The sequence below is a fragment of the Crocodylus siamensis genome, chromosome 2 (genome assembly GCF_052110815.1).
Source record: "Crocodylus siamensis isolate JL-2025a chromosome 2, ASM5211081v1, whole genome shotgun sequence".
NCBI classification, from domain to species: Eukaryota; Metazoa; Chordata; order Crocodylia; family Crocodylidae; genus Crocodylus; species Crocodylus siamensis.
In genome coordinates, this window is record NC_143396.1 from 122540240 (window position 1) to 122554297 (window position 14058).

At 44.1% G+C, this 14058-nt stretch overlaps 1 protein-coding gene across 1 annotated transcript in view; it reads right to left on the minus strand.

Moving 5' to 3' along the window:
• ENPEP (glutamyl aminopeptidase) overlaps window positions 1-14058 on the minus strand; it is a 61432-nt gene that overhangs the window by 18546 nt on the left and 28828 nt on the right. Inside the window, exons 8-13 of the mRNA XM_090036688.1 lie at window positions 13838-13903; window positions 10648-10713; window positions 8566-8717; window positions 4387-4466; window positions 2624-2760; window positions 2445-2500 (exon numbers count right to left, since the gene is read on the minus strand). Of these exons, the coding sequence (XP_089892814.1) occupies window positions 2445-2500; window positions 2624-2760; window positions 4387-4466; window positions 8566-8717; window positions 10648-10713; window positions 13838-13903 (557 nt within the window). The remainder of the gene's footprint in view (window positions 1-2444; window positions 2501-2623; window positions 2761-4386; window positions 4467-8565; window positions 8718-10647; window positions 10714-13837; window positions 13904-14058) is intronic.

The window sequence follows — 14058 nt, forward strand, 5'->3', positions numbered from 1 at the left end:
TGTATAATGTAGATTCCAACCTGTATTTGTTGGAGATTTCTGATATAATGGGACAGCTGAAAATCTCCACATTTCTCACTGCCTTACAATTCCGAAAGTCTAATAATCAGTCTAATCCACAATGCTTTAGTGGGCATGTCTCAGGTTAGTACCATTATCTCCATATTATAAAGAGAGAAACTAAGGCACAGGGTGGTGGAAGTGACTTGCATGAGGCCACCCAGAAGATCACTGACAGAGCCATGTATGCAAAATGGTTGGCATATACAAGCTTTAAAAACTTAAAACATTTAAGACACAGAAATAAACATTGCTGGATTATTTAAATCCAAGAAAAAAATTGTGAATGTTGTGGGAAATTATAATGACTTCAGTGGGATTACCCTTCAGAGAATCTGCTCATCCTTGGAGTCAATTGTTCACAATTTGACTGAGTTTTTATTTGCAAGAATTAGGGGGATTTAGTGCTTTATCACAAGAACAGAAAGCCATGCCATGAATTCTAAAATCAACATCATTGTTTGGCCTTTGGCAAATCATTTAACCTCCATTCACATCAATTTCTTTACCTGCATATTGGGGTTATTAATACTTAACCTGCCTCACAAGTTCATTGTAAAAAGTAACTAGTGTTTGTAATGCATAATGTAAGTGATATAAATCCTTTGTAAATTTTGGCCCCACAGAGGAGATGAACTGCCTGTAAAGATCTAATCATTAAGTTCAATAACTTCATAGTATTTTATTTGTAATGGCTTTCATTCTAGTGTACAGTGCACTGTCAGTTTTCAGGAACAGTGATGATGATTTTCAGTGTGTTAGACATGAAGTTTGTAGATCTGTTCCTGTGACGGTGGGTACGAGGCAGATCAAACTAATGTTCATAACAATCCTTTGTATGCACAAGTATATGGGTACAAGATTGTGTGGGCATTTTGGTTTTGTACCTGGAAATTAACCAGGCACATTGTTTTTCTCCTTTTTTTTTTTTTTAATAGGACTTTTATCAACAGCCTTTCTAATTCTCTCACCGTTTATCTCTTTTATACACAGCTACTCAATTTCACTCCCACAACAGCCCTTGACTTTATCCCGAGGTAAAAGGAATTGTCTGCATTGTGTGTTAATGACTATTAAAGAACTAAAGAAAATATCATGGCACCCTAAAGGGTCCCAGATAATGAACTTTGAAAAAGGGTACAAAACTTACACAGGAGGCCTTTTCCAAAAAACACTCAGAAGCATTATTATTATTATTATTATTATATGTCTAATAGCAGCGCACAGGAACAAAGCAGCGCTGAAGGGGCTGTCACTACCATGCTGTCACTACCATTCATAGTTATATAGTAGCATGTGTTCATTCATGCGGTAAGCCTTGATGACCCACAACATGGGCATCTCATTAACTATTCTGATATCCCATGGTTGAACAGGAAATCTAGTGCAGGGGCTCTCAATCTTTTTCTTCCTGAGGCCTTCCCCACCCCCAGCACACTATAGAAACTCCACAGCCCACCGGTGCCACAACAACTGTTTTTTTGGCATATCCAGTATGCAGGGGGAAGCATAGGTGAGTCACGGGAGAGGAGCCATAGGCAACATGTAGTGGGGCATAGTAGATATGTTGGGGGACCATGGAGGGCATGTTCCCCCCAGATTTGTGCTCCCACAGCAGGCACAGAGCTGCAACCTGGCCAGATGAGTACAGGCAGGAGCTGCCTCTGCGGCCCAGGTGTGGGACCTAGCATAGGAGGGTGGAGTGGGGTGGTAAGACTCATTGCCATCACCACTAGAACCCCTGCACCATTTGCAAGGAGTAACAGATGGGGTGGGGGGTGTTGAGTGAGGGGCAGCACAGACCCCCTGAAACCTGCTCATGGACCCCTGGTTGAGAACCACTAATCTAATGGATCTTGGGATGTCTGTGGAAAGTCACATTGAGTCAGATCTTTTGTGACACTTCTCAGGCACTTAAAATATGGACACTGAGACAGTGCCATGTAGAACCTGGGATAACTTGTATTGCACATCACAGACACACTCCTAGGAGATTATGACTTTATTTGGAATCCTGTTTTGGCAATGATTTTTGCAACTCATCTACCTGAAAAACTCCTTTCAGAGGAAATATGCTTGCCTAGAAAGGAAATAAGGCTGTGATCCTGCTCATATTGAAGTAAATGGCAAAATTCATATTAACTTCAATAGGTCAAGATCAGACCCCTTATATTAGGGCAGAAAGATTGGCTCTAAATTGATACCAACAAGAGTTGTACACAAACACACGCACTTGAATTTGTTCCTTATGGAGGAAAATTGGACCTAAATTATTCCTCCCCTTAAAGAATCTCATTTCAGCCACTCAGTCCAATATAATAGCTGCTGGGAAGATATGAAAGCTATTTTGAAACTTCCATTTTAAGTTACTTTAAGATGCCTACCTTGCCAAAGAAAAGGCATCATCCAAAACTCCAGCACGGTCAGCAGATGAAAATGACTGCATTGGGAGGACCAAAAAGAAAGACAAGAGATTTACATTCTGAAGAGGAAATTTTGATAATGTAGAGACCCCATAAACCAGCTGCTTGTAACTAGATCAAATTAATTTTGTACAACTTACCTGGTAGTTCTTAATCAGGTAATTGGCTAAGTCTTTCCATGTCTGTGGCTCATAATTTACACGATAAAATCCAACATGGGCTGTATTTATTTTCAAGAAAGAATTGGGAGGTGGGTTGATGGGCTTTATGGTAATTCCTGTGGCAGAAAAGAAACAGCAATAATAAAATTTTCACCTATTAAATACATGACTAGGGAGCCATTGAAAAGATCTTGGGCCCCCAAACCCTATTTAGTTGTAACCTGGTTTGCAAATTCCACTGGGACATATAGCATAATTCTAGTTCAGTAGCTCTAACTTGGCAGTAAGTAAAGGGGAGTTTATTGATACCAGCTCTTAGCAGAGAATAAGAAATACTTTTGACTTTTAAATGCAGAACAGTGTATTTAGAAAGAACATGAAGAAAATAAAGTACTGTTTGAAAATGAATACTCACATACACATGATTAATGTTCATGTTCCTTTATAGAATCACAGAAGTTTAGAGCTGGAAGAGACCAGCCCCCTTGGAAAGGCTCTGTTGGCCCTAAGCTTTTATTGTTTTTACAGAAGTTGACTTTTGTGCTAATGAGCCAAATGGTAGTCACAGTAGGAAGCACTTACTCACACAAGCAGCCCATAAAAGTCCATGAGATCACTCATGGCCCACTGGATTGTGATATGGATGGTAAAAGAAAATCCTTTCAAACAAATCTCTGATTTTGGATCACAACGAAGCATTTAATTTTGGATTTTGAATGCAAGTAATTGAAACAAAACTTAAATTACTGTATTTACTGGAATCAAAGATGAGGTTTTTTCCCCCCTTCCAATGAACATGTGGGGGGGAAAGCCTCATTTTAGATTTGAGTATTGTCATAAGGCGGGTGGTGGCTTAGCTCTAGCTTCAGTCTAAAGTCAGAACTAAGCTCTTGCTGTCCTGGTCTGGGGTGGTTTGTTTGGTGCAGTAGGGGGCTTGTGGCAGGCAAAGCATGGGGGAGACCATGCAGTAGGGGTGGGAAGACCCCCAGTGGACAGTTTGGGGGGAACACAGGAGACAGTGCATAGCCTGTCTCCCCTCTCCCCACCACCTGCTTCCCCTTTACCTTCTTCTCTGGCCCCGCCAGCCCCACCAGGGTGAGATCTACAGCTACAACTGCTGCTTCTCCCTTGCTGGGTCACTGGCTGCACTGGAGCTGGGGCAGAGGTGCTACAGAAGCAGGGGGCAAGGAGCAGGAGGTGAGATAGGGTAGGGTGTGTGTGGGGGCTGGTGTTTTTCCCTTTTTGTAACCAGCTTTAGAAAACAGCTTCAGCCAATGCCAGCTCCTGCAGCCTGTTATCTTCACCTGTGCTAACCCAGATTTCCTACATTCACTGCCAGAGACCACTCCCTCCCTAAATTTTGATTTACTAGGATCCACTCCTGCCCTAAATTTTAATTCTGGAAGCTATGTGATTTAGCCCTGTTTAGTTCAATGGAACAGCACATTTCAAATTAAACATATTCTTAGCAACTTTCTTGAGTGAGCATTGACTTAGGACATGCTAAAGGACTCCTGAATCAGAGAATTCAGTAGCATAAATAAGTATATGGGAGGGGCTGGCTATTTTTTCCTAGAGAAGGATCTTTACCTGACTGCCAAACATTGTACCACTTCGGATACTCTACCACTGAAAAGCATCATTTTGTTTCTGCTTCTTTTCATTTTTTACTAATGAAATGTTTAAAGCTCTGCTCCAGTTCCCACATTACTGTTCTTAAAAGAAGCATTACCGAAGTTTACCTGCAGACTCTGACTTATTGTAAAATGTCAGCGTTGTTGTGTTCCCAGCATGCCATTTCACTGGAATATTCCATGTGTAACTGAAATAAATGTAAAAGAAAATGTCTGAAGTCATACTTAAAAGAACAGCACATAATTAAAGCAATGAGTTTTTATATCATGGTATTCCGCATCTAGAGTCATAGTCAAATCATTTTTATAGGCACCTAAATGGGACTTACACATCATATTTATGCTGTGATTAATGTGTTAATCATGGCATAAATAGGAAGGATGCACCTGATTTAATGCTCCATAAATTGGGGAACAAATTATGAAAAGGTTCCACATATAATGTACAACATTTTTATGGTCTGTTTGTATGGTGCTTTAAATTTAATGGTGTGGCCAATGGCCAAAAATCAGCTGACTGTTGGCCTGACCAGAGGTGAGGTGAGGGGAAGGCAATGGGCTTCCCCAGCCTGGGACTTTAAACTGCACTGGGCAGCAGAGGCTCTGAGAAGGGAAACAGCGGGGAGCCTACAGCTTACTCCCCCTTCTCTTCCTCCCCTGGGCTTTAAACCCTATGTGAAGCAGCACAAGGCAGAGCCAGAGCTGCTCGGTATGCTCAGCAAAGATCAGCATGCTCAGAGCTGCTCAGCTAGGTCCCCAGTGAGGGGAAGCCTCTGCTTCCTTCCACTGGGATTTTGAACCCTGAGCTGGGTAGCTCTGACTAGGCAGACATACCCCAATTTATCCTGCTGGGGCTTTAAGCTGCATGCCAAGCAGCTCTGGCCAGGCAGCCTGGTGTGGGGGAGCAGAGTTCCCCTCATGCCAGGTTGTCCATCAGAGCTGTTTGTCATGGGGTTTATAGTGCCTGTCAGAGGGAAGCTTCTGGTCCCTCATTACAGGGAGCTTCTGCTCCCCCACACCAGGATTTTAAACTCTGCATCATGCTGTTTTGGGTGGGTTGTCAAGTGCAACGAAGCAAAGGCTCATGTTTGGACATAAGGGAGCCTCAGAGTCTGGGACAGCCCCAGGACCTGGAACCAGCCCCTGCATGGTCCCCACAGAGTCAACAATCAGCTGATTGTCAGGCACTTGACTTTCAATTTGATGATGTAAGGGGATAAGGATCCTGGGCTCCTTTTGCACTGGCAAGTGTGGCATGATTGGGATTTGATCCCTGATCTCAAAATCTCATGCCCTGCCATGCATGTGTGGCATGGGAGGAGGCACAATTGTTGGGATCAGGGATCAGATCCCATCACATGTGAACAAAGCTGCCTAAGTCATAAAAACTGTAGAAATCATAGAGAAGTCAGGCTGGAAGCAACATCCAGAGGGCATCTAGTCCAATCACCAAGATCATCCCTATCCAAGCTATCCTATATAATCCATAGTCTAAACACTTCATAAGACTACTATAAACCCTGACACAGAGCAAGACATAACACTCTAACCTGCCACAGATAAAGCAGGTGAACCACAGCAGCCAATATCCTGCTTTTATAAAAGGTTGTTAATAAACACTCTAGAGATCCCAGGTAGAAGGTCATGCTCCCCACTACAGAGGAAGACAAAACTGCCCACAGTCCCTACCAATCTGAGCATGGGGTAAAATTTCTTTCTGACCCCAAATATGGTGATTGGTCTGACTGAGCTGAGGGGCAAGACCCTCTAGCCAGGAGCCTCTGGCTTTGGTCCCAGCAAGAACATTGGCACACCTCAGTCAAAAGTCAGAAAAAGTCATCCAAATTAATCCTGCTTTAGTAGCCATAAAGCTGCTGAGAAGTCTGTATTTGTAAGACACTTCCATTTCAACTTGAAAAGATAAAGTGACAACTGGTCTGGGGCTTCTGCATGTGTTCAGAAACAATCTAGGTCAGGGACTTAAGGTACCAACCACCAGGCTATATGCTAGGTGAGGGGAGGTACCCTCCAGCTCTCCTGTTGAAACCAGGCCATTGTGCATCTAAGAATTCATGATTCATAGGGCTGGAAAGAGTAAACAAGGAGAAGCATGACTCTGCAGCTTAATATTTAGCACACTGAGCAGGGAGGGAAGAAAGGCAATCCTGGGTTTTGCCCCCAGCCCCCTGAACTGTTTGTACATTTTACATCCAGCAATTATTGAATAAAAATAAAAGAAATCCAGGGAGCAAGGAGTAGAATGGGGGACCATGACTCTTGTGGAAACAGGCTCCCTCTTGCTTTATGAAGCAACAGCCTTCCTAGGCATGGTACAGGATGTCTCGATGGCCAGCTCAGTTTGGATAACATTCTGGGACTAAAATAGTGGGTACCTGTGGCAGGACGGCCCCTAGGGGTGCCGTGACCTCCCCTAGTGCCCTTGCCTACTGTGCCAACCTGGGCTTTGAATGCACCCTCTATCTCGCCCGCCACGTCTTTGATCTTAGTATTGTCAGTGGAGGCTGCCTTCCTGCCCTTCTTGGCACGGGGCTGATCTTACTATGCCAGGATTTTCTCCGAGTCCTGGTGCTGGTCCTCTCCTGGGGCCAACTCAATACACACGCCCCCTCCCGGGGCGGCTCTCTGACTGTGCCCCTTCTCGCCCAGCTTGGACTTCTCTATGGGCTCATTCCCCTCTCAGGCTTCGTATCTCACAGGCAGCGCCCCACTTGGGCCTGCCTCCCTTATATTCCGCGGCCACTCACGTCCTGACCTGCGTCCCGTGCTCCCCCCGGTCTCTATGCCCACACTCGAGCCTGTGGTCGTGCCTCTCAAGCACCACGCCCACACTCGGGCCTGTAATCGTGCCTCCTGTGCTCCGCTGCCTGCCCCGGGGCCTGTAATCACACCTCTTGCGCTCCGCTGCCCACCCTGGGCCTTCTATGCCCGCACACAGGCCTGTGGTCACGCCCCTTGCGCTCCCCACCCACACTCGGGCCCGTCTATGCCCAACTCGGGCCTACGCCCCACTGGGGCTCTTCCCAATTGGGAATTCCAATTGGGGCCTGTCCCAGTAATGCCCACACTGGGCTGGGGTCAGGACACCCCCACTGCTTAGACCCACCTTCCTGGGCCCACACCCTACTGGGCTTCTGCCTCTACTAGACTCTTCCCAAAGTTGCCCCAATGGACTGGGATCAGGACAACCCCACAACACAGCACCCTCCATGGTGCCAGGAACTCCCCCACCTTACTGGGGAGCTCCTGCTGAGGCCTCCTCCATCCCTACAGTCTCACCCAGTCTTCCAGTGTAATAATCACAACTCCGCAAAACTATGCTGGCTCTCTCACATACCTGTCAGGGTTCTCTCCTCCCTAGCATCATTGCAGCCAGTCAGAGTGATCAGACTACTCAACTCACCAGCAGAGGCCTTCCCTTCCTTATGAAGGCCAAGCCCTGCCCCCCCCCCCCATCAGTCAGGTGATCTAATCAGCTCCCATAACAACCGGCACCTGCTGCCTTAATAAATGGCAGCTAAGCCATTTTCTGTCTTCAGTAGCAGGCACCCTAGTGCCCTGCTACAGTACCTTGAGTCATTTTTTGGATCTGACCCATAGTCCTCTAAACTATGAAGTATACATATTTGCTACCATACCATTAGTGGACTAAATGTAGGATTTAGATATGAATTACAGAGCTTAGGTTCAAAGTCTTGCATCAGCTTGGGACATTAGGCAGATTACTTAGGTCCTGATTCAGTAAGGTACTTACTGAGATGGAAAACTAAGCTTGTGATTAATGTGTTTTGGAAATCAATACAAGTACATAAAGTGCTTAAAGTTAAACATAGAAGTGAGTACCTTTCTGAAAGGTGTTCACCTTTTGTGCTTTAATTTCCCTACCTATAAAATGGAGATGATAATATTTTCTCATTATCAAAGGGACACTGTGTGGATCAGCTCTATAGTAAACTATGTACAAACAATCTTAATTATTAATCATACTTGGAAATATACCTTAATAAAGCAGTAGCTCTGTATTGCTGATCTAGCTCAGGGCTTGCAGGCCATATGTGGCCTGCGAGGGGTTTATATGTGGCCCCTAGGCTCCTATTCAGCCACTGTTCCCCACATTGCTCCAGCTCCTTCTGTAGCTGGGGTCGCTAGGCTCCCCCTCACTCCCTCAGCTTACGCTTACTATTCCCGCTTTCTTCCTGGCCTAGCAGCCCACAGGTGGGGGCTGCCTGTGTGGGTGGTGCAGAGTGGGTAGGAAATTTTAAACCTTACCCTAATGCAGAAGGTGGTTCAGAAGGATGTGCCTTGGGATCCAAGAGAAAACGTTTTTGTTGGATGGTTAAATTAGAGTACAGCTCTAAGACAGGATATCCCATCTGCCTGGTCCAGGTGTCCATCACTTCCTTGACTGGTTGACCACTTGCCTAAGAATGACACCAGATAGTCATGCCAAGAAACTGAATGTAAATTGGAGAGAAACTTTCATGAAAAGAGGGTGGGACTGGAAAAGGAACACGTCTCCCTCAGAAATCAGCCTTTGTTCCTAACAATTTGGCTTAAGAAAAGCAAGCTCTGCTCAAAAAATACTTTATTCATTAAATCATTTTATGGTGAATGTAAGAGAATAAATCATGAGCTGTAAACTAAGATATATATATATATAAAATAGATATTTCTAAAGCATATGGACAGTAGCTGGGGCTTGGGGTTTGGACAGTAGCTGGGGCAAATACTATCTGCCCTTATGGTCCGCTGCCCCTGCACACTCGCAGGGGTATTGTGGCTCCTGCGATCCCTAGGGCTCAAGGGTTTTACACTGTGAATGGTGCACCTCTGCCACTGAGAGCCCCCTCAGCTGTTGGAGCTCCCAATACAGGGGAGACCCTGCTACATGCTAAATTAAAGCTTGATAGCAATAAGCTATAAAGTCAGTGCACATTTTTGAGGTCTAACTTTATAGCTGGTTGGAGCTTTTTATTGTGTGATAGCTAATTTGCATGTGTAGCTGGTGTCCAGGTAATTGTACAATTAAGTAGGTCATTGCACAATACCTGTAATGTGTTGAGGGGGCTATAGATAGGGGGTCTACCTAAATGACAGGAGGATTTACAAATTTTTGCACAAAGTTCTAATTCTGCAGTCATTTTGCAGTGGCTCTGCCCCTTGGCATTGATTGATGGAGAAGCCCCAGGAGAGGAGAAGGGACAGCTGTCATCTTGATAACTGGCTACCCTTCATGCAGCCCCACCCCTTGGCACTGATTAGTAGTGAGGGCCTGGCAAGGGGAGGAGGAATGAGGGGGCAACAGCTATCTTGTCTGCTGCCCTTCATGCCTCCCCACCAAAACAGCACCTTCCCCTTCTGGCAGTGAGTGCCTCTGGTTCCCACTAGGGAGCCATTGCTATTTTTATTAAGGGTTTTTTGTTGTTGTTGATTTCTCAGATTTTGTGGATCACCCCAGATTTCATAGATTCCTGAAAACTGTGAATTAGGCAGGTCCCTAGCCATAGAGTTGTTACACATTTTTTAAGCACTAACTTTACAGATGGTTGGTTCTTTTTATAGTAGGATTGTCATTTTTATCATGTGGTAATTACTTTGGACATGTGACTGCATGATTGATTTATTGCATGATTAATCAGTCAATTGTGTGATAATTGCTTTTGCTTGTGGCTGATCTTACTTTACACATGTGGCTGGTCTAAATTTATTGTGCAGTTGTTCAGTTAATTGTATAATGTTTTATGCATGCACGCGCACACGCACACACACACACACACACACACACACGGGTGACTGGTGCCTCCCGAGTCTGGGGGAGCATCAGATTGCTGACGGGGGATGGGGGTCCCCCCCAGCTGCTGATCACCAAGCCAGTAGCGAAACCAGAAGTGTGCTTTCACTAGCACTTCTGGTTTCATGGCTGGACTTCCAGGGGTTGCACCCGTGTGTGCCCTCTATGTGTTGCCACTTCATGTACATACATAGAAATATGTAGCAGGGGCCACAGAAACCCTCTTATGGATACAACTGGGTTATAAGAATGGGAATGAGTGCCTGCTATGATGCACAGCAGGAGATTGGATAGGGAGGGATGACGTTTTTTGTGTATATGGACAGTGGATGGCTCCTACTTATCAAGGCCCACTTGCTTGCTCCATGTTCTATACACCTTCAAAACAATTCACCTGGGAAAAAAAAGAAAAATTTATCTAGTAGAGAAATGTGCAGTCATGACTCTCAGTACATTTGGGTTACTAATAGAATATTGTAATACCCAATAAAGGAAATATTGTTGTTTGGGAAACTGCTCTGTAGCCTGAGTGTGTAAATTTTAGTTATTTCAGAACATACCCTTGCCAGGGATCCCCAGAAATCATCTGTCTTTGCATTCTTGAACTGGTATGTCTTTAGATACTCCTAGAAACAAGTGAAGAGAATGTTAAAATATTACCAAGTATTTATTCCTCAACTTTCATCACAACGTGCACATTTTACTATAATATGTTGTGCTGATATGCAGAATATCATAAAACTGTTATTGTTCCTATCCAGGAAGGGCTTTAAGACATCTGTGCATTTCACTTCTTTCTGCCAAGAAGATGATGAATAGAAACACTTACTGAAAGCAAGGTGAGGCTTTCTGAAAAATTGATCCCAGAAGAACCCCCATCCTTCATTCTACAATATAGGGTAAAGAAAACTGCTCCTTCTCCTGTGGCTTTGGGCATGACGAAAGCATTGGTAAGAAATGCTTACATGTTGTGTTATGGGTGTCTACAAAGGCTAAGCTTTAGAACTTGCACGCAGCATTGCTGGTGAAAACTAGTGGGCATGAAGGTATTAAAAGAATCCTATAGTCACCCAGGACGAAGCACGGTTAATATGAGTGGTGTAACTAGCATGGGGTGATGAGATCAGTCACCCGGGCACCAACTTGTAGGGGTAGGGGAAAGGGAAGAAATGGCTACCACTGCAGCCACATGATCACACCAGTGGTGTAGTGACAGATGGAAGTTGCTGCTGCCCCTGTGCATGGCACTGGGTCGTACTGAAACAGCTCTGGTTAATCCTTTTTTTACCCCCTTAAAAGAGCTAGCTTTTCTTTAGGTAGCTAAACTCAGATTTACTGTTTTTATCAACTGTTTTATTAAAGTATTAGTCTTGACAAAAAAGAAAAGGAAAATCGGCCAAAAGCTGCTCACTGATGAGAAATATTGGGGAGCAGGTGATTTAAGTTTCCTTGTACTCCAGTCCAGTGTCACTGCAGGAAGGCAAATAGAACTTTATTGTATTAATGTGTATCTAGTACTTTCCAGACGTAGGCTTATATCCACTAACTTTGGGCATAAGCATTTTCCCATGTGATACACTAATGCATGGTGCTTTAATACTTGGAGAGAGCCCTAGACTCATTCAGTATAGTTTACTTGAGTAGAAATAATGAACTTGTGTGGCAAATTTATGCCTTATTAAATAGGTCACAGAAGCGGAAAGTGATTTCCGCTTTTAGCAAGGCACCCTAAAATACAAGTACAACTGTTATAATGTGACAGCTCTGTACAATGATCAAAACCAGCCTTAAAAAGGAAACACTGGTGATAAGCTAATCACTTACTGTCTTGCTTCAATCCTGAATGTTAGAATTTGCTGTCCTCACCCTCCAATACCCCAGTTAAATGTTATTCAGATGTATCAAATAGGGCATTTTGTTTTCTATCCTATCCTGACCAATACTAATTCTCTGCCTATAGATGTTAACTTGGTGTTGGTATAGGTGGTCAGTAGATGGTGCTGTTTGTTTTAATGTGGACCTTAGCTATTACTGTGTGTGTCTGAAACAAAGATGTGGCAAAATGGGAATTTGTGGCTATAGTATACTGGGTGACTTGACATCTTGTAGAACTGTCCATTCCCTGTTCTGCCCAAACTGTTCTGCCCTGGCTTGTCTACAAGCATCAGGCTCACCTGGCAATACTCTCCCAACCTCTTCTTATCCTAGTCGCGTCTAGTTTAGCTGGGTAGCAGCAACCACCATGCTCTCAAGAACCACTTTGAACATTACTTCTAATGGTGGGAGATCTCTCTAAAAATGCCAGCATCTCAGTTAGCAGACACACAATTTTTTTTTTCATTCTGTCTTCCTCAATTGCCCTGAAAAAAGACTCCTTCTGTACTGACCTCAGGGCCAGCTTTAGGTCTTGGAGATGCATTAAGGTCCGTAAGGACCTCTGCCCAATTTCCGTAAGCTGCCTGGCACAGTGGAGAGGGTTGGATACTTGTCATTAGGAGGAAGGAGGAATGTCCTTTAGAGGTCACTGGGTTCTAATTCTTACTGATATAAGGAAACAAGGTAGAGTGAAGGCACAGTCAACTGGCATGGGTCCAGGCTTCTCAGTGACTGACATTAAAATACACATAAAAAGCTTTTTTCCCCCACTAATACGCATGAGTTAAAGCAACAGCAGTTAACATGCCTTGCTGTTGCTCTAGAGGCATCAGTTTGAACTTCACTTCAGCTTTGGACTGAGGGCTTTCCCCAGTTGACCCACATGCAAGTGGGTCCAGTTGAATTTAGATGTCCCACAGGGTTAGGTTCCTAGCCCCCCTGTGAGGGATGAGTGTTTGTAAAGTAATCAAGGTTAGAGAGCCACAGCAAACAGTTGCACAGGACCACTGATGAGCACCAGCTGTTTGCTGTAGCTTTTATTTCAGAGGGCAGCGCTTTTCCAATCAGTTGAGAGGGACCTCAATGAGCTCTGGCTGATTGAAGCAGCAGCAACCTTTGAAGTAAAAGCCATCACAAACAGTTAAGCAGCTGGCCCTTAATTTGGCAACCTGTTCTAAATTTTAAGCAGGTTGTGAACCATGCAGATATGAGTGACCTGGGTTTTAGTACATGCAGTCATTCACACACAAGTTCTGCAGTTCACAGTCTACCTTGCTGCAAATGTGAGTTTTCGCTTAACTTGACCATCTATGCCACTTGCAAATGTATCATTATCAAAGCTGGGGTACACTGCCCCACACCGGTACAATCTCTTGACATTCTCAGGTGCTATGTGGTTATCTATGTGTACAGATACCCTGCAATAAAGGAAATTTTAGATCAACTGGAATAAAGTTAGCATAGAAAGGTAATTGGGAACATATGACTTGGAACAGAAATGTTTATTTAAAATTCTGATAAGAACACCAACATCTAAGTTGCATTCATCTTGCTAAACAAGGACTTTATCTTTAAGCATGCATAGGCCATGGTGACAGGGAAGGTAACATCTTGCTATAACTAGAGGCATGAATTGGACTGTCGTTCCAGACTCATGCTGAAGACTGGCCCCACTTGACCCGACTGTAATTGGGCATGTGGTCATTCAGATTGAGACATCTAAGGCAGCTATGGGGATGTTAGTTGAATCACACTCTTGTGCGCTCTTGGCTAGCCTTAACTGTGGTGGTGTGGCAGACTAAATGGCTCTGGTGGCCCTTTGACTTTCTGATCTGAGATTTTAGGATTTTTACCTTGTTTTACAGTAATACTTACCTGACATCCTTTTTGGAAATTTCCTGGAGTAATCCAGTCTTGAAGCATTCTAAGAATTGATGCACCCTGAAAACAAAGAGAAAGGAAATTCAATTTTTCATTCCATACCACTTTTAACCCAGATTTCTATTACCCTGCCTTCTGCTTAAATGTCTGGCTCCAAAGGCAGAACAACTTTAGGCTCAATGAATTACACTTAACTCAAAAGAAGGGATCTCCGA